Source organism: Martes martes (assembly GCF_963455335.1).
Source record: "Martes martes genome assembly, chromosome: X".
NCBI lineage: Eukaryota > Metazoa > Chordata > Mammalia > Carnivora > Mustelidae > Martes > Martes martes.
The window spans coordinates 26,530,169-26,553,864 of record NC_137897.1 but is presented as its reverse complement, the minus strand read 5'-3'; the positions used below and the strand labels follow the sequence as shown (position 1 = coordinate 26,553,864).

Genomic DNA, 23,696 nt, shown 5'->3' with positions numbered 1-23,696 from the left:
AACATTCCATCCTACAGCCGCAGAATACATTCTTCTCATGTATATGTCGAACATTCTCCAGGACAGATCATATGTTAGGCCACAAAAGAAGTCTCAATAAATTTAAGAAGATTGAACTTCAAGCATCTTTTCTAACCATGATGGTATGAAACTAGAACTCAATTACAAGAAGAAAACTGGAAAATTCACAAATATGTGGAGATTAATAAACATGCTACTGACCAGCTGATGGGTCAAAGAGAAAATTAAAAAATATTGTGATACAAATAAAAATGGAAATACAACATACCAAAATTTATGGGATGCAACAAAAAACTGTTCTAAGGGAGAAGTCCAGAGTGATCAATTCCTATGCTAAGAAAAAAAAGAAAGATCTCAAATAAAGAACCTAACCCTATGCCTTAAGGAACCAGGAAAAAAAAAAAAAAAAGAACAAAGAAGTCCAAAGTCTAGAGTTAGGAAAGAAAGGAGATAACAAAGGTCAGGCAGAAATAAATACAGACTAAAAAGGCAACCAAGAGGATCAATGAAATTAAGATCTGCCCTTTTTTTTTGAAAAAATAAAATAGACAAGACTTTAGCTAGACTTAACATGAAAAAGAGAGTAGTCAAATCAATAAAGTTAGAAATGAAAAGAGATATTACAACTGATATTAGTGCAAAGGATCATAAGACACTGCTATAAACAGTTATATGCCAACAAATTGGACAATGTAGAAGAAATAGAAATTCCCAAAAATGTACAAACTACCAAGACTGAATCATAAAGAAAGAGAATATCTGAACAGATTAATCACTAGTAAAAATTAAAAATGGAACTACTATATGATCCAGAAAACTCACTTTGGGACATATATCCAAAAGAAATGAAGTCAGGATTTTGAGGAGATATCTACACCCTCATCTTGATTGTAGCATTTTTCATAACAGCCAAGATATGGAAAAACTTAAATGTCTGTCAGTGGATTAATGGATAAGGAATATGTGATATATATATATACATATATATATATATATATTAGAATATTACCCATTTATAAAAAAAAATCATGTTGTTTGTGACTATGTAGATGGAGCTCAAGGACATTATGCTAAGTGAAATAATCTGAACAGAGAGAGACAAATACTGCATGATATCACTAATATCTGGACTCTTAAAAAAAAAAGGCAAGCTCATAGAAACACAGTAGAAGTTGTTGTCAGTGGCTGGGGTGGGTAGGGGAAATAGGGAGAGTGGTAAGAGGATTTAAACTTTCAAGTATAACAATAGAATATTACTCAGCCACCTGAAAGGATGAATACATACCATTTACATCAGCATGGATGGAACTAGATGGTATTATGCTGAAAAATAAGTCAATCAGAAAAAAAATAAGTCAGAGAAAGGCAATTATATGGTTTCATTCATAATGTGGAATATAAGAAAGAGCACAGAGGATCATGGGGGAAGGGAAGGAAAACAAAATGGAAAGAAATCAGAGAGGGAGACAAACCATGAGAAACCCTTAACTATAGGAAACTGAGGGTTGCTGGAGGGGAGACAGGGTGGAGGTGGATGGGGTAATTGGGTGATGGGCATTAAGGAGGGCACATGATGTGATGAGGACTGGGTGTTATATGCAATTGATGAATTATTGAACTCTACATCAGAAATTAATGATGTGCTATATATGTTGGCCAACTGAATTTAAATAAAAAAAAATAAACTTACCAGTGTAAGATGGATAAGGTCTCTGGATCTAATGTATAACATGGTAATTATCATTGTAATACCCTATTGTATACTTGAAGTTTGCTGAGAGTATAACTTAAGTGTTCCCACTATAAAACAAAATATGTTTAAATATGCGAAGTGATGGATGTATTAATTAGCTGGATGGGAGAAATTCTTTCCCAAAAAATGAAAAAGAGCTTTAATTAGACTTCCAGCTTTTGCTGTGCTTTCCTCTGGTATATGATACATTTGCAACATGTGTAGAGCAGAAAGACAACCAGTAATAATCCATCTCACTTTTCCTAACCCAACATAACTAAACCTGTCTTTCAAGGGCAAAGTACAATATTCACTTATATTTGAAAGCAGCTAGAGACAACTCTTGCCTTCTGGTTTCTTGTGGTCATGGGTGTTTCCAGCACTGCTGCCTGGCAGCACAACTTACCAGCCAATTGTTGAACCAGGGAGTTATGCTGTGGCCTATGGCCATAGCCTGAGAAGCATGTAGCTCCCAAACTGACAGTCATAGAGTTCGTGAGAAATAGGGATTATAGGTTACATATATGCAAAATTTAGGCAGAAAATAGAGCCTGAGAAATCATGCCACGAAGTGCATAAGAAATATTCTCCACATATGTTTTCCTTCCAAGGATTTTGTTACTTAATTTATTATGTAAATTTAAAAAAAATACTCAGCAATTTCATTTGTTACTCATTTTTGCACTAAACAGTTTTAGTAATAATGAACTAAAAAAGAGCAGGTTTATGTCACAGGATATTCATGAGTCTTAATAATCTTCATCCCATTCCTCCTGCCCACCTACCATTCCCTCCATGCTAATCATTCTCAAAGTATGGTCCCCATACTGAGCAATATCAGCATCACCAAGAAATTTGTTAGATATAAAAATTCTTCAGCCTATAGTATTAGGAACACTGAAAGTAGGGCTCACAGGTCTGTTTAAACAAGGTTTCCAGGTTATTGATGTTAATTTTAGAACCACTCATCTGAGAATTCACACATGCTGGCTCTGCTTCATACAATGCCCTTCCTCCTTTCTCTGCCTGAGATACCTCTGCTCTTCCTTCTAGAGCCTAGTCTACTACAATGACTTTCCATAACACCTTCCTTTGCCAACTCTCACATTCCTTTAGGACAGAATTAATCCATGCTCTTTTATACTAGCATTGTTTTTTATCTTCACTTGGATTCCCTCTATAGCAGACCTTGTGGAAAGAACTCTTGTCCAAGTACATTATGTGGGATGTACAGGGGACATATTAGGGAAGTAACACAGGGAACAGTAGAAAGCCATTAAGAAGTGTGTTTTTGGGGCACCTGGGTGGCTCAATCATTAAGTATCTGCCTTCGCTGGGCTCAGGTCATGATCCCAGAGTCCTAGGATCAAGCTCTGCATCAGGCTCCCTGCTCAGTGGGAAACCTGCTTCTCCAGAACTCTCCGATTCCCCTTGCTTGTGTTCCCGTTTTCTCTGTGTCTCCCTCTGTCAAATAAATAAACAAAATCTTAAAAAAAAAAAAAAAAGAATTGTGTTTTCAACCCAGGTAATGCTTGGGTATCTGGAGCTTAAGCCCCCTTAGGAAACTGTGGACAACCTTGTAAAACACAGACCTCAGGATTCTACCACTTGAGGTTGCCGAATGAGCTGGGGTAATTATGCATCAGCTCCCATCAGTCATTGATGGAGAGCTTGTCCCTGAAGTGTTTATTTCTGAGCAGTTTTGACTTGCCATGGGTGAGTAAAACAGACCCCTCCAGCCAAAAGGAGTTCTCAGGCAAAGAAATCTAAGGGCTGGCATTTAGAAGTTGAACCAAAGTATCTTGAAATGGAAAGACACGGGGATGTGCACTGGGCAAGTACAACATATGCTGCAATTTTGGTACATACCCTCATTACAGTATTTAATGTGCACAGTAAACTGTGAATTTCTCATTGGCAGGGATAGTATCTCCTTCATCTTTATACCCCCTGAATTTAACACACTGACAGCCCCAATACTAAGCACTCAATAAATGTTTATTAAAGGAATGAATTAATGTTGTTAAATAAAACGAGCAAATACTATATACTTCATATACATTTATGAAGTATTTCTAGTTGGCTTTGAGCATTGATATTTTATTTTTTAAAGGGTCTATTTCTTTATAGATTTTATGTTTTTCTGTATTTTAAAATCCTTTTTTTTTTTTTTTTTTTTTTTACATTTTGCTCTGTTCATCCTTCTTTCTGCAGAAGCTCTATTTACTTGCCTGAGAGCACAGCATATACTGATGTTAATCAAACTTCAGATGAAACACCTAAAATGATAGAAAGGAATCTGTTCTAATTAAATAATAAAGTAACCCCTACAGGTTTAGGCATGTGCCTTCAGGTGTAGGAAAGAAAAAAAATAATAATGAATATAGTAGTTTTATGCCAAGAATATTTCCCTCATGTACTTGTGTTTTAATAAGATGAAATGTAAAATAGCAAAAGAGGCCTGATTTTATGATGATATTTATTCATAAGGTGGTAAGTCAGCTATGATTAAAGTTTCCTTGACTAATACTTACCATAGTGGGGTCGGATTTTAGTTCAGTGAATTTGAAGTGAAGATGTCTTATACAAACATGGAGTCAGCCTGCAGTTGGCCTGCTCCTGCAGGTACATCCATGCTGGCGAGTGGGGGTGGGGAAATCCTCCGACGGCTCACTAAATAGAGTGAAATGAGCATCACAGCCATATTCCTGATAGGGGACCCCATGCATATTCAATTCATTTATTATTTATTTCTCAGATAGATGGAACCAGAAATTTGCCTTGAAATTAATTACTGCTTCTCTAATTTTATAAGAAACTCCTTTGGAAATGTCCTCTCTGACTTCTGGGTGCACCTCTCAGCAAAACAAGTAATGTCCACTGAAGATTGTTCTTACTTTCTTTACTACATACAACCTCTGATGACCCAGATATTTTCTCCTTCTCTTTCTAATTGAAATGTTACTCTGATGTAATTTCAGCACTAATTCTCTGTTAACACCACTGGACACTTCTGAGTTCATTATTTTTTCTGTAATACTGTTTTTTTCATGTCCCAAGACCAACTTAAAATAGTTAAATGGGAATATTGTTTCTTTATTTGGAAAATTATTTTAGAATAAATTGACAATTATGAAAGTCACTGTTATTTTTTTAAATCCTGCAACCTTTGAGATTGGTTCCAATAAAATAAAATGTAGTAAACACTGGGAAAAATAATAGCATGTGTATGTTCATTAATATGGTAGATGATAACAGTTCTGTATGTGGGGGCTCTTGTTAATTATAACTATCTTAATAGGAAAAGCAGTCTTGCGGAAGGTAATGGTCCCAGTGAAACTGTATAAGAGAGAAAATGGAATTGCCCATGTAGAATAAACCTAAGTAAAAAGTTAATTGTTTCAATTTTATTTTTATATTTGTGTTATTGTGCTCTTATACCAAATATATTCTAAGATACATGATGATCTTAATCTTTACATTTAATCATGGTCAAAAGAGATAAGCCCCCAAGTTCAAGAGAGACTTTTATAAGCTGATCTCAAGTGGTATGTTTTGATTTGCTGCAATAGCCTATGAAGGAAATGAACATTTTGGCAGTCTAAGAAGCAAAATGTCATATTTTTAAAAATCTTACTCTGCACACTTGGAATTTATATTTCACTAACACTTTTGAGAAGAAAATGACACCTAAATGTCTTACTTGCCCTGATGATCAAAATCTGTTGACCCTCCAGTCTGAAATAATTTTTTCCCCTCTCATTCTCCTTTAGCAAAAAAATGAAGTTAAATTTATTGTGACCAGATCAAATGTACTGTCCCTGCTTCATTCAGAAAGAAACAAGAAAAGATATATGGCTGCACATGCTATAGTAGTTTCAGTTTTCTCAATTACAAGAGTAGTAAAATCAGTTTTCTCGTAGTGCCTGTTTGACTCTTAAATTTTTGACAAGAATGCTAGGTCTACCTACCGTTCTCCTTGTGTTTGAGGATGAGAAAATGCACAGAAGCAGTCATACAGATTTTCCTCATTGATAGTTATATACTGAAAAGAAAATGTTCATATATGTGTATGTATTTTACAATTAAATGGTTTTAGAAATATAGTACTTATATACATTTGTATATTATATATCATATATAATTATATATGTCTATTAATGATTACTGTTATTGTGAACATTGAGCACTTACTATGTGATTCAGCTTCACAACTTTGAGTACATTTTTCCCAATCCTTAGAACAACCCATCGTCATGCCTACTTACAAACGAGAATTCTGAAATCAACAAATTTAAATCACTTGCTGAATTTTACAAAGCAGTAAAGCAGAATTTCTAACTCATGCTTGCCTATCTTCGTATTTCATATGCTATGCAACCTTTATGTTTTATGACTTGCTTCAAATTGAAAACTATGTCTTCATTTTTGCAAGATGATAGTGTGGGATTTCTAATCTATAGAACATTTTCCTATTAAAAGGTATAATAATACTTCAAAATGAATATCAATTGTATGCATTAAAATTAGTTAATTAATTTTGAATCTGAAAAAATTAAATCCAACAGTATTTATGAGTACCTGTTATATAGAAGGTAAAAGTGGTGATTCAACATACTTTCTACCCTTACAGAGCAATTGCTATAGTTTGGGGGTAATGATATGAATACAAATCAGAATGGAATAAATTCTTTAAAGTGGGACTAAAGGAGTTTGGGGGAAGTACAGAAAGGATGGATTACTTCTAATTAAGACCATCGGAAAGCTTTTCATGGAGGAAGTTATATCTGGACCAAAAATCAGGAGAAATAACATTTTGGCACAAGAAATATTGTGAAGAAAACAAGTAAACAACAAATATGAAGAACCGTCCAAGATGTTCATGGACTATTAAGTTAAATTCCTTTTGATTGGAGAATATGGTGTGCAGGGTTATGATATGTAATGAGAAGTGACTAGAAGGAAGAAATGTTAGTTTGGGGAAAAGCTACTTAAACTGGAGGTCAGGTCATTTATGAATCCTTTACCTTTTTTTTTTTTTTTTAAGATTTATTTATTTGAGAGAGAGAGAGAGCACAAGTTGGGGGGAGCAACAGAGGGAATGGAAAGGGAGAAGCAGGCTCCCTGCTGAGCAGGAGCCCTGATGCAGGGCTGGATCCCAGGATGCTGGAGTCATGGCCTGAGCCAAAGGCAGATACTTAACTGACTGAGCCACCCAGGTGCCCCTGAATCCTTTACTTTTTAAATATAAGACTTATGATCCTCAGAAATATAGGTATGTAAGTGAAGAGTAACAGTAAGATTTATGCCCAAGGGGATAGCATGTTAGAGAGGTAGGATTTCTTGCCTTCTCCGAGATAATGTGGCCTTTACTAATTCTAATGATAATTTAAAAATACACTGTTAAGTAGTGTTACTCACCTCTAGTATTGCCTTGGTTTCCTTCTTGGAAATATACAAGTTGCCTCACCTCCCAATGTCTGCTTTTGTTTTTGTTTTTTGGTAAAGCAAAATAGTAGTACCTACGCTAAGCTGTTGTAAAGATATTAAATACTGTATGGAACCGGAAGAACTTCATAGGGTGCTTAGCATGTATCTGTCGTTGTGGCTGCTTTTGCTGCTGTTTTTAGGTAAAAGTTCCTATGTCAGTTACATATGTTTGTGTCTGAATGAAGAGAAAAACATCCTTATTTTGAATATTCTCTCTAGCCAGCAAATTAAAATAAGATTAAGAGCCATGATGTTAAAGATGGAACCATATTTATTTGGACTGTATACTAGGAGATATGTAAATTAAATGCTCACATTTTATAAAGGAGATCCCTGAATATATCAAGTCCTCAGAAAGAATGTGATCTTAAACTTTTTAATAAATTTAAATTATTTTTTTAAAGATTTTATTTATTCATTTGACAGACAGAGATCACAAGTAGGCAGAGAGGCAGGCAGAGAGAGAGGGAAGCAGGCTCCTCGCTGAGCAGAGAGCCCGATGTGGGGCTTGATCCCAGGACCCTGGGATCATGACCTGAGTGGAAGGCAGAGGCTTAACCCACTGAGCCACGCAGGCGCCCCAAATTTAAATTATTTAATTTAGACTGCTGAATCAATTTCTTTAGTTGATTTCTCCCAAAGATCCTAATATAAAAGGTAACATTACAGCTCACTAATAGCAAACTATTTTTGCTACTTTGGGTATTTTTACAGGGTGATAATTGTGCCAAATCAAGGCATTGAAATTGCATAATTTTTAGGTTAATATTAGCATAATCCTACATTGTGTGTGTGTGTGTTTTTTTTTTTTTTCCCCGGAAACAGTGCAGGAATATTTTCCCATGGTGGGAATGTTTTCCCACCATGACAGAACTGTCAAATATTGCATCCTTCACACTGTCATTGGCCTGCTGGGACTTGGTACTATGACAAAGATGTTTATAAAAGAGAAGGGCAAAGGAGATTTGTGGAATACCAGAGACATTAGTAATATCAGAGACACTTTTGCTTTTCTTTTTAAAATTAGCTAATTAAAGAATCAGATGTCAAGGGTAGGTGAAGATACGGATTCCTATGTGTTTGAATACTTATGAATATATCCCAGAGATGTTTATGGTGTCTGTACTAAGCCAAAATAACATGCTTAATGAAGGCCTCTAAAACTCTTATATGTACTTAGGGGGTGCCTGGGTGGCTCGGTTGGTTAAGTGTCTGCCTTCAGCTCAGGTCATGACCCCAGGGTCCTGGGATCTAGCCTCTCATTGGACTCCCTGCTCAGTGAGAAGCTTTCTTCTCCCTCTACCTCTACTGCTCACCCTGCTTGTTCTCTCTGTCTCCCTCTCTGACAAATAAACACATAAAATCTTTTTTTTTAAAACCCTCTTATATGTACTTAGGTCAAGTTCTGATTTATGTGTATATATATGCACATATTTGAATGTGTGAGTGTGTGTGTTGTATAATTACAATTTAAAAAGTCTTCACTTATTTAGATGGCTTAAGCTTATTGATGAGGCTTTTCTGTTTACACCACCTCCTCCATAGATTTGCCTACTTGTAGGAAAAAGAGATTAATACAGTGCCTATTTTAGGTCCCATTCAGAGATGCATGCCCAATAAGAGATAAATAAAGTTTATTTTCTTTAAGATTTTATGTATTTGTCAGAGAGTACATGTGCACCAGCAGAGGGAGAGGGAGGCAGATTTTATTTTTGACTAAGCTCTACATCCAACATGGGGCTCAAACTTGGAAGCCTGAGATCAAGAGTCACACACTCTACCAAATGAACCGGCCAGGAGCCACTACAATTACACTATCCATAAATGAACTAGATTCATGACAACAACAACAAAAAATAAAGTGACACTATTGAATTCTTTGGTATAAGGTGACTTTTATCAATATCACTTTAGTCATAAACATTCCCATTTAAAAGTCAGAGTTCTTAAGGAATTAAGCATCCTCATACTTAAATTAGTTCTTGGCAAGTTTTTGCAGTATATTAATTTTTTGTAGGTTGGTGTTGAGCTTCCTAAACTATATTTACAAGTCATTTTATGTTTTCTGTTAGTGAGAGCAGCAAATCTTTGGAAATGTATTGACTTATATAAGAAACAACCTGGGAGACATTAACAAAAGGAAAGGAAAAGTGAAGGGGGGAAATTGGAGGGGGAGATGAACCATGAGAGTCTGTGGACTCTGAGAAACAAACTGAGGGCTTTAGAGGGGGAATAGGTGAGCCTGGACAGATACTGCATGGAGTACTGGGTATTATACATAAACAATGAATCTTGGAACACTACATCAAAAACTAATAATGCATTGTATGGTTACTAACAACACAATAAAAGTTTTTTTTTTTTAAGTACCAAAATTTTAAAAAAGATGCTTTCTGATATAGAGAGATTTTTTAAATTCTAATTTTTAAAAAGATTTTATTTATTTATTAGACACAGAGAGAGAGATCACAAGTAGGCAGAGAGGCAGGCAGAGAGAAAGGGGGAAGCAGGCTCCCTGCTGAGCAGAGAGCCCGATGTGGGGCTCCATCCCAGGAGATCATGACCTGAGCTGAAGGCAGAGGCTTAACTCACTGCATCCCAGGTGCCCCTAAATTCTAAATTTTGTTTCAATGGTATAAAATGTTAGATTACCATAGGTTGTTGTTACAACAAAATACTAAAATATTATTTTTATTTATAGCTTACAGTGTATTTTCATCCTCATCAAAATGCTATGTAATGTAGGCAGTATTATCCTTGCTTTATTTATGAAACAACTGGATTCAAAGACACAAAATGGATTACCCAAGACTCATGGCTCCTAAATGGAAGATATAAGGAACCCATGCAAATTCCTCGTGAATTATTTTATCCATTCATTCATTTAAAAAATATATTAAACACTTGTATTCCAGGAACATTGTTTGGTGCTAAAAATTCAAAGGTGAATAAGGTTTATTTCTTTTTATAGGAGGCTCATATTTTATTGGCAAAGACAGCTCTGTAAACACATAATTAGAACCTGAAGTAGAATGTTAATAGAGGTTTTTGCAGAGTGGAGAAAATTTGTCTTATGGAGTAACTTATATCAGGGGAGGTTGGCTCCACAGAATTAAGTGACATTTTAGAGGGGTGACAATCTAATATATAGCAAAAGACCCAGATAAGAGCAGAATTTGGATTGTTATGGAAGTTTTGAGATAATTCAATGTCTTGAAGTGGAAATGGAAAAAAGCAGTTTTTTAAAATCAACATATAATGTATTATTTGTTTCAGGGGTACAGGTCTGTGATTCAGCAGTTTTACACAATTCACAGCACTCACCATAGCACAAACCCTCCCCAATGTCCATCATCCAGACACGTCAACCCTCCCACCTCCCTCCCCTCCAGCAATCCTCAGTTTGTTTCCTGAAATTAAGAGTCTCTTATGGTTTGTCTTCCTCTCTGGTTTCATCTTGTTTCATTTTCCCCTCCTTTCCCCTATGATGCTCTGTTTTGTTTCTCAAATTCCTCATATCAGTGATATCATATGATAATAGTCTTTCTCTGACTGACTTATTTTGCTCAGCATAATACCCTCTAATCCACGTATTTGCAAGTGGCAAGATTTCGGGTCTTTTTTTGATGCATGCATAGTAATCCATTGTATATATTTTCTACATCTTCTTTATCTATTCAGTTGTTGATGGACATCTAGGCTCTTTCTATTGTTTGACTATTGTGGACATTGCTGCTGTAAACATTTGGGTCCACATGCCCCTTTGAATCACTGCATTTGTATCTTTAGGGTAAATAGCCAGTAGTACAATTGCTAGGTTGTAGGGTAGCTCCATTTTCAACTTTTTGAGGAACCTCCATACTGTTTTCCAGAGTGGCTGTACCACGTTACATTCCAGTGTAGGAGGGTTCAACAGTGTAGGAGGGTTCTCCTTTCTCTGCACCTCACCAACACCTGTTATTTCCTGACATGTTAATTTTAGCCATCTGACTGGTGTGAGAAGGTATCTCACTGGTTTTGATTTGTATTTCCTTGATGCCGAGTGATGTGGAGCACTTTTTCATGTGTCTGTTGGCCATCTAGATGTCTTCTTTGCAGAAATGTCTGTTCATGTCTTCTGCCCATTTCTTGATTGGCTTATTTATTCTTTGGGTGTTGAGTTTGGTAAGTTCTTTGCAGATTTTGGATACTAGCCCTTTCTCTGATATGTCATTTGCAAGTATCTTTTCCCATTCTGCCAGTTGTCTTTCGGTTTCATTAACTAGTTCCCTTGCTGTGCAAAAGCTTTTGATCTTGATGAAGTCCCAATAGTTCATTTTTGCCCTTGCTTCCCTTGCCTTTGGTGATGTTTCTAGAAAGAAGTTGCTGCGACTGAGGTCAAAGAGGTTGCTATCTGTGTTCTCCTCAAGGATTTTGATAGATTCCTGTCTCACATTGAGGTCTTTCATCCATTTTGAGTCCATTTTTGTGTGTGGTGTAAAGAAATGGGCCAGTTTCATTCTTCTGCATGTGGCTGTCTGATTTTTCCAACACCATTTGTTGAACAGACTGTCTTTTGTCCATTGGACATTCTTTCCTGCTTTGTCAAAGATTAGTTGACCATAGAGTTCAGGGTCCATTTCTGTGCTGTCTGCTTAGTTCCATTGATCTATGTGTCTGTTTTTGTTTGGAAGATTTGTTTGTAAGTTTCCCTTCCATTTCTATTTTCTGGAACAGTTTCAGGAAAATAGGTATTATTTCTTCTTTAAATGTTTGGTAAAATTCCCCTGCTAAGCCATCTGGCCCTGGGCTCTCGTTTGTTGGGAGCTTTTTGATGACTCCTTCAGTTTCCTTACTGGTTATGGGTCTGTTCAGGTTTCTATTTCTTCCTGGTTCAGTTTTGGTAGTTTACACATCTCTAGCAATGCATCCATGTCTTCCAGATTGTCCAATTTGCTGGCATATAGTTTCTCATAATATGTTCTTATAATTATATTTCTTCGGTTTTGGTTGTAGTCTCTCCTCTTTCATTTATGATTTTATTAATTTGGGTCCTTTCTCTTTTCTTTTTGGTAAGTCTGGCCAGGGCTTTATCAACCCTATTAATTCATTCAAAGAACCAGCTCCTAGTTTCATGATTTGTTCTACTATTCAATTGGTTTCTATTTCATTGATTTCAGCTCCTGATCTTTATTATTTCTCTTCTCCTGCTGGGTTTAGGCTTTTTTTTTTTTTAGGTTTTATTTATTTATTTGACAGAGAGGCAGGTGGGGGGCGGGCAGGCTCCCTGCTGAGCAGAGAGCCCAATGCAGGGCTTGATTCCAGGACCCCGAGATCATGACCTGAGTCAAAGGCAGAGGCTTAACCCACTGAGCCACCCAGGCGCCCCAGGTTTAGACTTTCTTTGCTGTTCTTTCTCTAGCTCCTTTAGGTATAGGGTTAGGTTGTGCACTTGAGACCTTTCTTGTTTCTTGAGAAAGGCTTATACTGCTATATACTTTTCTTTCAGGACTGCCTTTGCTGCATCCCAAATATTTTGAACAGTTGTGTTTTCATTTTCATTTGTATCCATGAATTTTTAAAATTCTTTAATTTCCTGATTGACCATTCATTCTTTAATAAGATGATCTTTAGCCTCCACATATTTGACTTCTTTCCAACTTTCCTCTTGTGATTGAGTTCTAGCTTCAGAGCATTGTGGTCTGAAAATATGTAGGGAATGATCCCAGTCTTTTGGCACGCTGAGACCTGATTCATGAACCAGGATGTGATCTATTCTGAAGAATGTTCCATGTGCACTAGAGAAGAATGTGTATTCTCTTGCTTTGGGATGGAATGTTCTGAATATATCTGTGATGTCCATCTGATCCAGTGTGTCTTTTCACTGGACCTGTAGCCCATTTAAATTTAGGATAACTATTGAAAGATATTAATTTAGTGCCATAGTATTACTTGTCAGGTGACTGTTACTGTATATTGTCTCTGTTCCTTTCTGGTCTGTTACTTTTATACTTTTAGGCTCTCTTTGCTTAGACGACCCCTCTCAATATTTCCTGTAGGGTTGTTTTGGTGTTTAAAGCTCTTTAGTTTTTGTTTGTCCTAGAAGCTTTTTATTTCTCTTTCTATTTTCAATGACAGCCTAACTGGATATAATATTCTTGGCTGTATATTTTTCTCCATTATTGCTCTGAATATATCATGCCAACCTTTTCTGTTCTGCCAGATCCCTGTGGGTAGGTCGGCTGCCAATATAATATTTCTACCGTTGTATGTTACAGACTTCTTGTCCAAGCTGCTTTCAGGATTTTCTCTTTGTCACTGAGACTTGTAACTTTTACTATTACATGACAGCATGTTGACCTATTTTTATTGATTTTTATTGGATTTTGATGGTTGTTCCCTTTGCCAAGTTAGGGAAATCTCTTCTATAATTTGCTCCAATATACCTTCTGCCCCCTCTCTCTTTCTTCTTCTTCTGGAATCCCATTTATTCTAATATTGTTTCATCTTATAGTACCACTTATCTCTTGAAATCTCCCCTCATGGTCCAGTAGTTGTTTATCTCTCTTTTTCTCAGCTTCTTTATTCACCGTCATTTGGTCTTCTATATCACTAATTCTCTCTTCTGCCTCATTTATCCTAGTAGTAAGAGCCTCTATTTTTTATTGTACCTCATTAATAGGTTTTTTAATTTCAATTTGGTTAGATTTTAGTTCTTTTATTTCTCCAGAAAGGGATTTTATTTGTCCAGAAAGGGTCTCTCGTATCTTCTATTTTTTTCAAGTCCAGTTAGCATCTTTATAATCATCATTCTGAACTCTAGTCCTGACATTTTACTAATGTATGTATTGATTAGGTCCCCAGCAGTTGGTACTGCCTCTTATTCTTTTTAAGGGGGTGAGTTTCTCCACCTTCTCATTTTGTTCAAAGAAGAATAGATGAATGAGAGAACAAAATGCTAAAAAGGTAACAGTGACCCCAGAAAAATATACACTAACCAAATAAGAAGAAACCCAAAATGGGGGGAGAAGGAGTAGAAGAAAGGAAAAAAGAGGAAAAAAAATTATTTGGCTGGTGAATAGAACAGAGCCACACACTTGATTTTGGGTGTATTTTGGTCTGTTAGAAGAAACTAGAAAAAACTGCCTCCCAAAATTTTAAAGAAACAGAAAAACTGTATATATATTTATGTGTGTGTGTCTATATATATATATATATATATATATATATATATAAACAAACATGATGAAGGGATGGAAAGATGAAAATTTAAAAAAAAGATTTTTAAAAAGGAATTGATAAGATGAGATAAGTTGGTTGAAAAAAAAAAAAAAGGAAAGAAGTTGATCAGGCTGGAGACTAGAACAAAGCCATATGCTAGATTTAGGGTATATTTTGGTCTATTAGAAGAAACTGTATCCCAAAATTTTAAAGAAAAAAAACTTACATGCATATAAAAAATAAGTTTAAATACAGTGAAGAGATAGAATCTGACTATAAAAATGAAGATTAAAAATGATTTTTTCAAAGGTATTGATAAGATAATAGTTAAAATAAGTTAAAATAGAAAAGAGGAAAAATTCAGAAAAAAAGGAAAATAGAAAAAAAAATTAAAAAAAAATCTTTGAAAGACTAAAGAGTCATGGGGAAAAAAGCCATGAATTCTATGTGCACTGGTGTTTTACAGTTCTCATTGATTAGTAAATTTGGTTTTGGCTGGATGTTCTTGGTGATTTCTGGGGGTGGGGTCTGTTGCCTGTGATTCTCAAATGTCTTTGCCCAAGGTGGAATTGAACCGCCCTTGCCAGGGGCCAGGCTAAGCAATCTACTCCAGTTTGCTTTCAGTAGCTATTGTTCCCTGAACACTTTCTGTACAGCTTTGGAGGAGGAGAGTGAAGATGGTGGCCTCCCAATCTCTGGCCCTGTAGTAGCCAAATGTTTGGGGCCCCACTCCTCAGTGTGCCCTCAGAGAAAAGCAGTCAGTCCCTCCTGCCTCTGTGGTCTCTGGCCACACTCCGAGCTCACCCAGCCTGTGACCAAGCATTTCTATCTCTGGTGCATGGCCCTGTTTGGTGTCTCCAAACCCAGCAGATTCCTGCAGCACACTCCTGTGCCACTCCTCCTGGAGGAGGAAGGACAGGGGTCTTCCCAGATCTGCTGCTTGTGGGGTCCCTGCTTGAGGAGCAGTGGCCCAACTGTGTGTCGGGTCATGGTTTAAGGAAATCCCAAGCTGAGAGACCCCTCCTTGGCTACCTCTCTGTAGCTGGCCTCCCCACTTTGATACCTGGAAGCTTTGCCACACTCAGACACCCCTGGTCTTTATGTGACTCCATGCATCCTGAGACCACACTGACCCAGTGATGGCTCAACCCCCTGCTTAGCCTCTGGAGTGATGTCCCTCAGTGGAAAAGAGTTCTAAATTTTGCAATTTTGTGCTCTGCTGCTCTACCACTTGCTGGGAGCCGGCCCTTCCCCCCATGGCTTATCTTCCCATATATTGCCTTGGATTGACTTCTCCACATGTCCTACCTTCCAGAAAGCTGTCGATTTTCTGTTCCTAGAATTGTTGCTCTTTTCTTCTATCTCCTGTTGAGTTTGTAGGTGTTCAGAATGATTTGATACCTATCTAGCTGAATTCCTGGCACCAGATGAAATTTAGGTTTCCTACTCCTCCACCATCTTGCTCCTCTGGAAAAAAGCAAATTAATAAGACCTTATAACAAAAGATAATATGTTAATTAATGTTGGAGGAATATTTCTTAAATGTATGTATAAAGGACTAATCATAAGTAAAAATGATACAATAGACTATATTCTATATTAACAACTTTTGTGCATCAGTAGTCAACATTGAAAAAGTAAAACTGAAAGCCACAGAGTGGGAGGAGATAATTTGGATGACACATATAACTGAAGAAGTGTGTGCATCCATAATTACAAAGATTTCCCCCAAGTCTTTAAGAAAGAACAATGATAGGAAACAGAAGAGTTCTTTAAAAGTGAGGAAGGGCACAAAGAAGGCTTGTGGACTGCTGACAATTGTTTTTTATCTTGGTCTGGTTGGTGTTTATGGGATGATCACTTTATAGTATATAACAAAGGTATTTAATGTTTCACATTATACTAAGATTTTTGCCATTTTCACAAAATGAGAACTCCAAATGGCCAATAAACATAGAAGGAATTTGCCAGCCCCATTAGAAACCAGGGACTTGCAAATTAAAATTAAAATATTGCTATATGTGGCCTGAAATTTAATTGAAATTTCAATAAATTGAAAATTAATTGAACCTGAATTGAAAATTAGTTGAAATTTAACAGTCTAACAGTACCTTGTGGGAGTGAGAATATGAGGCTGTTAGAATTCTAATACACTGCTACTTAGACTATAAATTATAAAGAGGCCTGTACACTTTCATATGCTACTATGCTAGGACTGAAAGCCATACAATAGTATTTTGTCATATTAAAGATGTACATAACCTGTGTCTCATCAGTTTCAGTCCTAGGTATATAATCCACAGAAATGCTTCTGCACATATCCCAGGATATAGGTATAGGAATGTTCATAGCAGCAGTATAATAACTTCAAACTAGAAATAATCCAAATATTTATCAACAGTTTTTTAAAAGTACACAGAAGAATATTATACAATAATGAATAATAAACCTCTTTTAAAAGATTTATTTATTTATTAGAGAGAGAGAGGAAGAGAAATCCCCAAGCAGACTCCCCATTAAGCCTGGAGCCTGATGCGGGGCTCTATCCCAGGATGCTGAGATCATGACCCGACCTGAAATCAAGAGTTGGATGCTCAACCACCTGAACCAGCCAGGCACCCTAAGAAACATTTTTAACTGATAAATTTAAACATTTTAATAAAAATCTTAAAAATATAACTTCAAGGGGTAAAAGGCAAAATAAAAGCATAATATTGAGCTAATCAACACTCACACAAAATAATACATATTATATGTTTGCATTTATAAAAAAGTTCAAAAGAGTATATAAACCAAACTCCAGTGTTAGGGATGTATAGTTACATAAATTACAAAGCTCTAAAGGAATGATTACCGTGGAGGTTGGGAGGGAGGTTATATTGTGGGAGCAGGAGACAGGAGTGATTGAGTGATTGAGAGGGAGTTCAGGAGGTGTTCTAGTTACTGGAAATTTTTTTTTTTAATTTCTTGGCTTTGGTGATGGTAACATGGGATTTTATGTATCCTTCTCTGCATTGTTTCACAGTAAAATGTGTTTAAAAAATATGTATAGTGTGGGTAGTGTCAGACATCGTCCACCATTGATTCTATGCTAGAGTAATGATTCAACTTCCATAAACTCGCTAATGATTTATCCCCACTGAAGAGACACTGACATGTCGTAGATTTTATATTGGTGATTTGATTTGCATTTGAAAACCTAAACCAAATAGAGGCAGAACAATTGCACCAACAACTACTACAACTGTTTGTTGAACATTGCCAGATACTTTTCTTAGAAATTTAAATACTTTCTTTCATTTCACCCACACAATTAACCTTTAGGAGGAGATAGGTACTTCCTTAATACTTACTTTTCAGAGAGGTCACTTACTTGTCCAAGGCCACCACAGTTAAGGATGAATCCAGAATTCCAACCTTGACAGTATGACCTGTGTGTTCTCTCTGCTTGAAAAGATGAGGTCATGGGTTCAAGGAGAAGCCTATATCCATTGAGTGTTTGCAGTGAGACAGTCAATTATACATGAGTGGATCTGAGTCCAGTATTAAAAAAAATAAACATCGGAAGACATGGTTTAGCCTAGAAATCTGGGGCAGTGCCTTAGGAGAGAAAAATAAAAAGGGTATAAAAGAGGTGGGCAGAATTGGAGCCATGGGAGAACTCCTCAGAGTGGGTCAGGTTCTGTTAAAAAAAAAAACCTTCATAACTGATAGCATACTTAGGTCTTACTACAAAATTATTGGGAAAGTGGGAAAGAAGGTGGGTAGGGAAGAATAAGGTACTATGATTTGGGACAAAAAAACTAATTTGACTTTATTTATCAGCACCTATAGTTTAGACCATGAGGCTTTAGCCAAGGTACCTCCCACTCACCTCATCAAAGATGAAATATGTAGGAAGAAATAATCAACAGCCTAATGCTGAGTTAGCAGACTTAAGTATAAAGCCACAATGGATGTGTCAGACGGCTACTAGGTTATTATTTATTTAAATCTATTTCATAGAATTGAGCACCATCTTAATGACCTGAAAGTGTTAAAGTATGTCCCAAAGTACCTAAATTACTCTGTAAATGTAATTTATGCTTGAGAATAATCTGACTAACTTGATTTAGAACAGCAGGAAGTAAGTTATTCCACACATAAATGAAGCAGCAGTGGAATTTTAAATACTGCTTGCATAGTGAATGAGAATTCTAATATTTGCAAAATTTTAAAATCACTTGATTTATTATCCATATGTTTATACTGCCATTTTTGTCCTTTATTTGGTTGGTTTTACATTTCCTCTTACTGCCAGGGAAAAAAAGCATTTTTCCCTTAGTAATACCATGGAAGGTAAAACTTATATTTATTTTCCTGAATGGTATTTTTAATATCTCTATGTATTTCTAGGTCTTGCTGCCTTTTTCCTCAATCCTGGAAAGTCCAGTTAATGGAGTGAGAGGAGTTTAGGGAGCTTAGTAACTGGTTAGAGATTAAACTTATAAATGTAACATTGTAAAACTAGCAAAATTTATACCTATTCATTAAGAATTTTCTTTGCTGGGAAAGAGTCTAACTTTAAAAGCAGTCATGATAAAAAATGAAATTTTACATAGTAAATTCAAGAGTAGATTTAGACTTTGCTGTTAACAATGCATATTAAAATTCTGAAAAGTATATTTTAAAATTTTATGTGATGCTTGAAATGGAGTTTAAAATATTATTACTCACATTAAATGCCATCACATGTAAAGAACATACTTTTATTCTTTAATATTTTGTTTGAATAGAATTACTCATTTTAACATTAATTTTAATAATAAAATTAAATCAACTTTACAGTGTTCAAACTTTTAGCAGTTGCAAGCTATAATGAATGCTTTTGACTTAGATATTTACAAAGGCACAGTGTAAGTAGTTCAAACCAAAGCAAAATTTTGCATTGCAGGAGTTGGGGAAAAGGAAGAAAGAGAGCAAGAAGGCATTTCAAGAATATGGAGTTAATGTGCCAAGACACACAGACCTGAGGCAGTAGCAGGGCATGGGGAACCACAGATAGTCCTGTGTGGCTGACAAGTCCATCCTGTCTCACTTTTGTGGGCCTGGAACAAGGATGGAAAGAAGAGAGCCCAGGCCTATATTGTATTTCCCTTCTCATCCTACCTCTGGCTGTGTCTTGCAGAGCTAGGGATGCCATGATCAATTGTAGGGGCCCTTACGGTTTTCTTCTTTGGGGGAATTTAGAGGAAAGGTAATCTGTGAAGAAGAACAGGGATTTTGGGGGGAGGAGGCTTTGTGGAATCTAGTGGAAGGTGGTAATTGCCAGTGCTCTGAATGGTGGAGGGACACATCTGTGCAGCAACCTGGAATGAAGAGTTGGCATTTATAGTACAAATGTTGGAAAAACAGCCACCTGCCAGTAGCTGAAAAGAATTGGCAAGAGGATAATTCTGGTGAGTGGATCAGGGAAAAGAAAAGCAAAGTAAGAAAGGGACTGATGACTGCTACAAAGGTGAAGGAATGGTAAATTGTGACCAGATGTCAGCTCCTCTGTGTTCTGGTTATCTTCTGCCTATTTCTCAAACTGTGGTAGCAGGAAGAGAGGTGGAGGTGGTAGTCATTAGCGTGTGAAACTGCGTTTTAAAATTATTTTGAAGTTACTGTATTTTTTCTGAATATCAAAGTATGAAATGCACATTGTAGAAAAACTTAACAACATAGAAAAATAAAAAGAAAATTGAAATCAACTCTAGTCTCACCAAGATGGAAAAATACCAACTATGCCTCATCATTTTTAAAATTCTCATTTAACAAAAATTTTGGCTCCATTGATGAGTCAGTATGAGACATATGCAATGTACAATTTTCTTTTAAAGGGGATAAATTCTTGGAGCACCTGAGTGGCTTAGTTGGTTAAGCATCCAACTCTTGACTTTGGCTCAGGTCATGATCTCAGGGTCTAGTGATTAAGCCCCACATTGGGCTCTGCACTCAGCATGGAGTCTGCCTGTCCCTCTCCCTCTCCTCCTCCTCATCTCTCTCAAATAAATAAATAAAATCTTAAAAAAATAGAGAGTAAATTCTTAAGATGTATCTTAGTCATTTATTGTGTATTATATAGTGCTGAAAATATATGGAAACAAAATTATCGTTACCCCACACAAACTATTTCCAAGATCATTTTGTAGCTGATGGTTATATCACATTTGATCAACCCAAGAACGTCCTTAAATATTAAAGGCTGAATTCTTACTTTTAAACTATCTCTAGTTAAAGTCTGCCCCTTTTGGCTACCATTTGCTGCCCTTTTTAATGCTACCAAAATACTGTTTTAGGTATTTTTGAAGCAAGAAGTATAGTTGGAGTGCCTGGGTAGCCCAGTTGGTTAGATGTCTGACTCTTAGTTTTGGCTCAGGTTGTGATCTCAGGGCCCTGATCTTAGGGTCTTGAGCTTGAGCCCCACGTTGGGCTCCATGCTCAGTGCAGAGTCTGCTTAAGTTTCTCTCTCCTTTTTCCTCTGTCCCTCCTCCCTCAAATAAATAATTAAATCTTTAAAAAAGAAAGAAACACAGTTAATAATCAAGTGTGGTGTCTGATAAAATGCACTGTAGTTGTAGATTCATTATTTGGGAGATGATAAAGAAGACAGAAAATCCTGACAACTATTTCTTTGAATTATTTAGCTAGTAAGACTGCATCTGGAAGAAAAGGAAATCCTACCAAAGAGCATGGAATACCATGAAAGTCACCATTCAAGCCAGAGAGATCTGAGAATTCCGTTTCTGTCATTTTATTCCTCTTTACCTTTTGGCAGACTGCTCAGACTCTCACTTTTCTCCAGTGGAAGATGGGAATAATAATTGTTATGTTGTAGGGGGTGTTTTAAGAGTCCATGATATAAGTAAAAACATGGAGCCCAGTGCCTGGCTCATAGTGACTATTAAAGAAATGTTAATTTCATTCTTTTCCTGTTGAAACAATAGGGAGTTGGGGCATTATTTAAGTTCTAAGATTATCTTAATTTCCTAAATGGAGGTAGAGATCTGAAAAGATGTTGAGATATTCAAAACTATAACACACTGCATCTTAAGAGTAGACCTCAGAGAACTCCTACAGGCTCCTGAACTCTAAGGCAGCCCCACAGCCAGGAATTCTCAGGATGGTTTTTGGTTTAATGCTAGAAAATACCTGTTTGGACAGGCCTCAGGAGACCCAGTAGTTCATAACCTCCTTAAGACTGTAAAACTTATGGTTGGGTTATAGACATTGGGGAAGGTATGTGCTATGGTGAGTGCTGTGAAGTGTAAACCTGGGGAGTCACATACCTGTACCCCTGGGGCTAAAAATACATTATATGTTAATAAAAAATTAAAAAAAAAATTTAAAGACTGTAAAACTTACAGAGTGTTTTCACCTTGAAAATATGTTAAAATCACGTGGGTGCTTTTAAAAATAGTAGTGTCAAGATCCCACCTGCAAAGATACTGATTTAATTGGTGATTCTTAGTGCAACAGTCTTAAGGTCAACATACAACCCTAGCTCATTTCTGCCTCTGTCACTTCTGTGACCAGAGCATAACCAAGTACCTCCTTCTTAATATTCTTTCCATGTGTGATATTAACACAGTACCTTGCACTGAGTTCCTTCAGCATTCCAGCTTAAAATATCACCAGATACAGTAAAACAAGAAGATTAAAGAAGACAATACTCATCACCTGGTTTAGACTAGTATATCAGTTAGTTGGTTACATCTGTCATCCTGGATGCTTTAAGAACCTTAATAAATAAACTCTTTTGGATTAAAAGTAATAAAGAAATTGATAGGCTTCATGAGATAATTTGTTTTTATTTGCTTCAAGTTTTTATTTAAATTCTAGTTAGTTAATATATAGGGTAACATTGTTTTCAGAAGTAGAATTTAATGATTCACTGTTTACATTTAACATCCAGTGCAGATAATTAGATTTTGATCCAAAAAATATGTTGTTATTGAATATCTAGCTTTGAAATGCTTAATTTCTTAGGTGCTAATATGTTTTTTTAATTCCTAGATTTTTAAAAAATTAAATATGCTCATAGGGAAGAAAATGTTAATACTCCACAATTGTTTTTATTTTTGTTTCAGAAACGTTTCATACTTTTTGTACATATGTATATTTAATAAAGAATACACATATTACGTTCTAAGTTTTATAACTTCACATGAATTATAAACTTGCCTATTTCTTTTAATCTAATATTGCTTTTGAGATTTAGCCAAGATGAAAAAAGAGTTCTGTTAGCCTCAGATCTTTGGTCAATAAATTAATTATTACAAAAAAAAAAAGAAATGTGAATGAAAATTACAGCCTTTTTTAAATTCATCCTTTTTATTCAATATCATTTATTTCTGTTAACTGAAATTGAAATCTACAAATGTGAAAAACTATCAAAATAATATCCTTACCCATATAATATATAACATATATGCTATGTCCATGTAATTTGTATAATCCATTTACTTTTCTCGATCCATGTTTTTCGCCTCTAGGCGATTTGACAGATCTGTGGAAAAATGGCGGCGGTTTCATTATGATATGAAGATACTTAATCAATGGCTAACTGAAACTGAACAGTTTCTCAAAAGGACACAAATTCCTGAGAACTGGGAACATGCCAAATACAAATGGTATCTGAAGGTAAGGTTTTATGATCTCTTTTTTCAAACTGTCTTTATCTTCGCCACAGTATCACAGCTGTTTAACTTCTGTAAGTTCAAGTTGTGAAGGATGAAGGAAATTTACAATTCCCGACTTTTGTTGTCATCACTACATGTACTAGAACATCATCAGAATGACCATGTTGGGAGCCTGTGCTGTTGACTATTTATGTCAGGGTGAGAGTTAGTCTAGATCTAACTGGTTTCTCTGATGAACTGAGAAGTGTAGTTAAGTCTGTGATACAGGCAATAATCTTGTAGCATGGTGTCCTGTGGCTTTGCAGCAGTGTGTATTTTTTCCTTATGTTGAATCCTGTCCAGGAGAATTTGTGGTATACTTAGAAATAATGAAGTTGCTGGAAATATCCATCATGACAAAATTAGTTTTGTTTCCCTAGAGACAATTGTGGTGTTGTAGTGATATTTCTACATATTCTATTGACAGAATGCCTTTTGAGATCATACAGAGGCCGAAACAATGCAGAGTTAATTGGTGGTACTTACTGACTTTTTTATGGTTTATGTTAATGGAAATGCAACATATGGATTATAAACAGCATACAGTTTAA

General features: G+C 36.0%; 1 protein-coding gene across 2 annotated transcripts in view; it reads left to right on the top strand.

The window, feature by feature from the left end:
• DMD (dystrophin) overlaps positions 1-23,696 on the top strand; it is a 2,068,501-nt gene that overhangs the window by 956,468 nt on the left and 1,088,337 nt on the right. For both annotated transcript variants that reach the window (XM_080795194.1, XM_080795193.1), the window contains exon 44: positions 22,960-23,107. In XM_080795194.1, the coding sequence (XP_080651320.1) occupies positions 22,960-23,107 (148 nt within the window). The remainder of the gene's footprint in view (positions 1-22,959; positions 23,108-23,696) is intronic.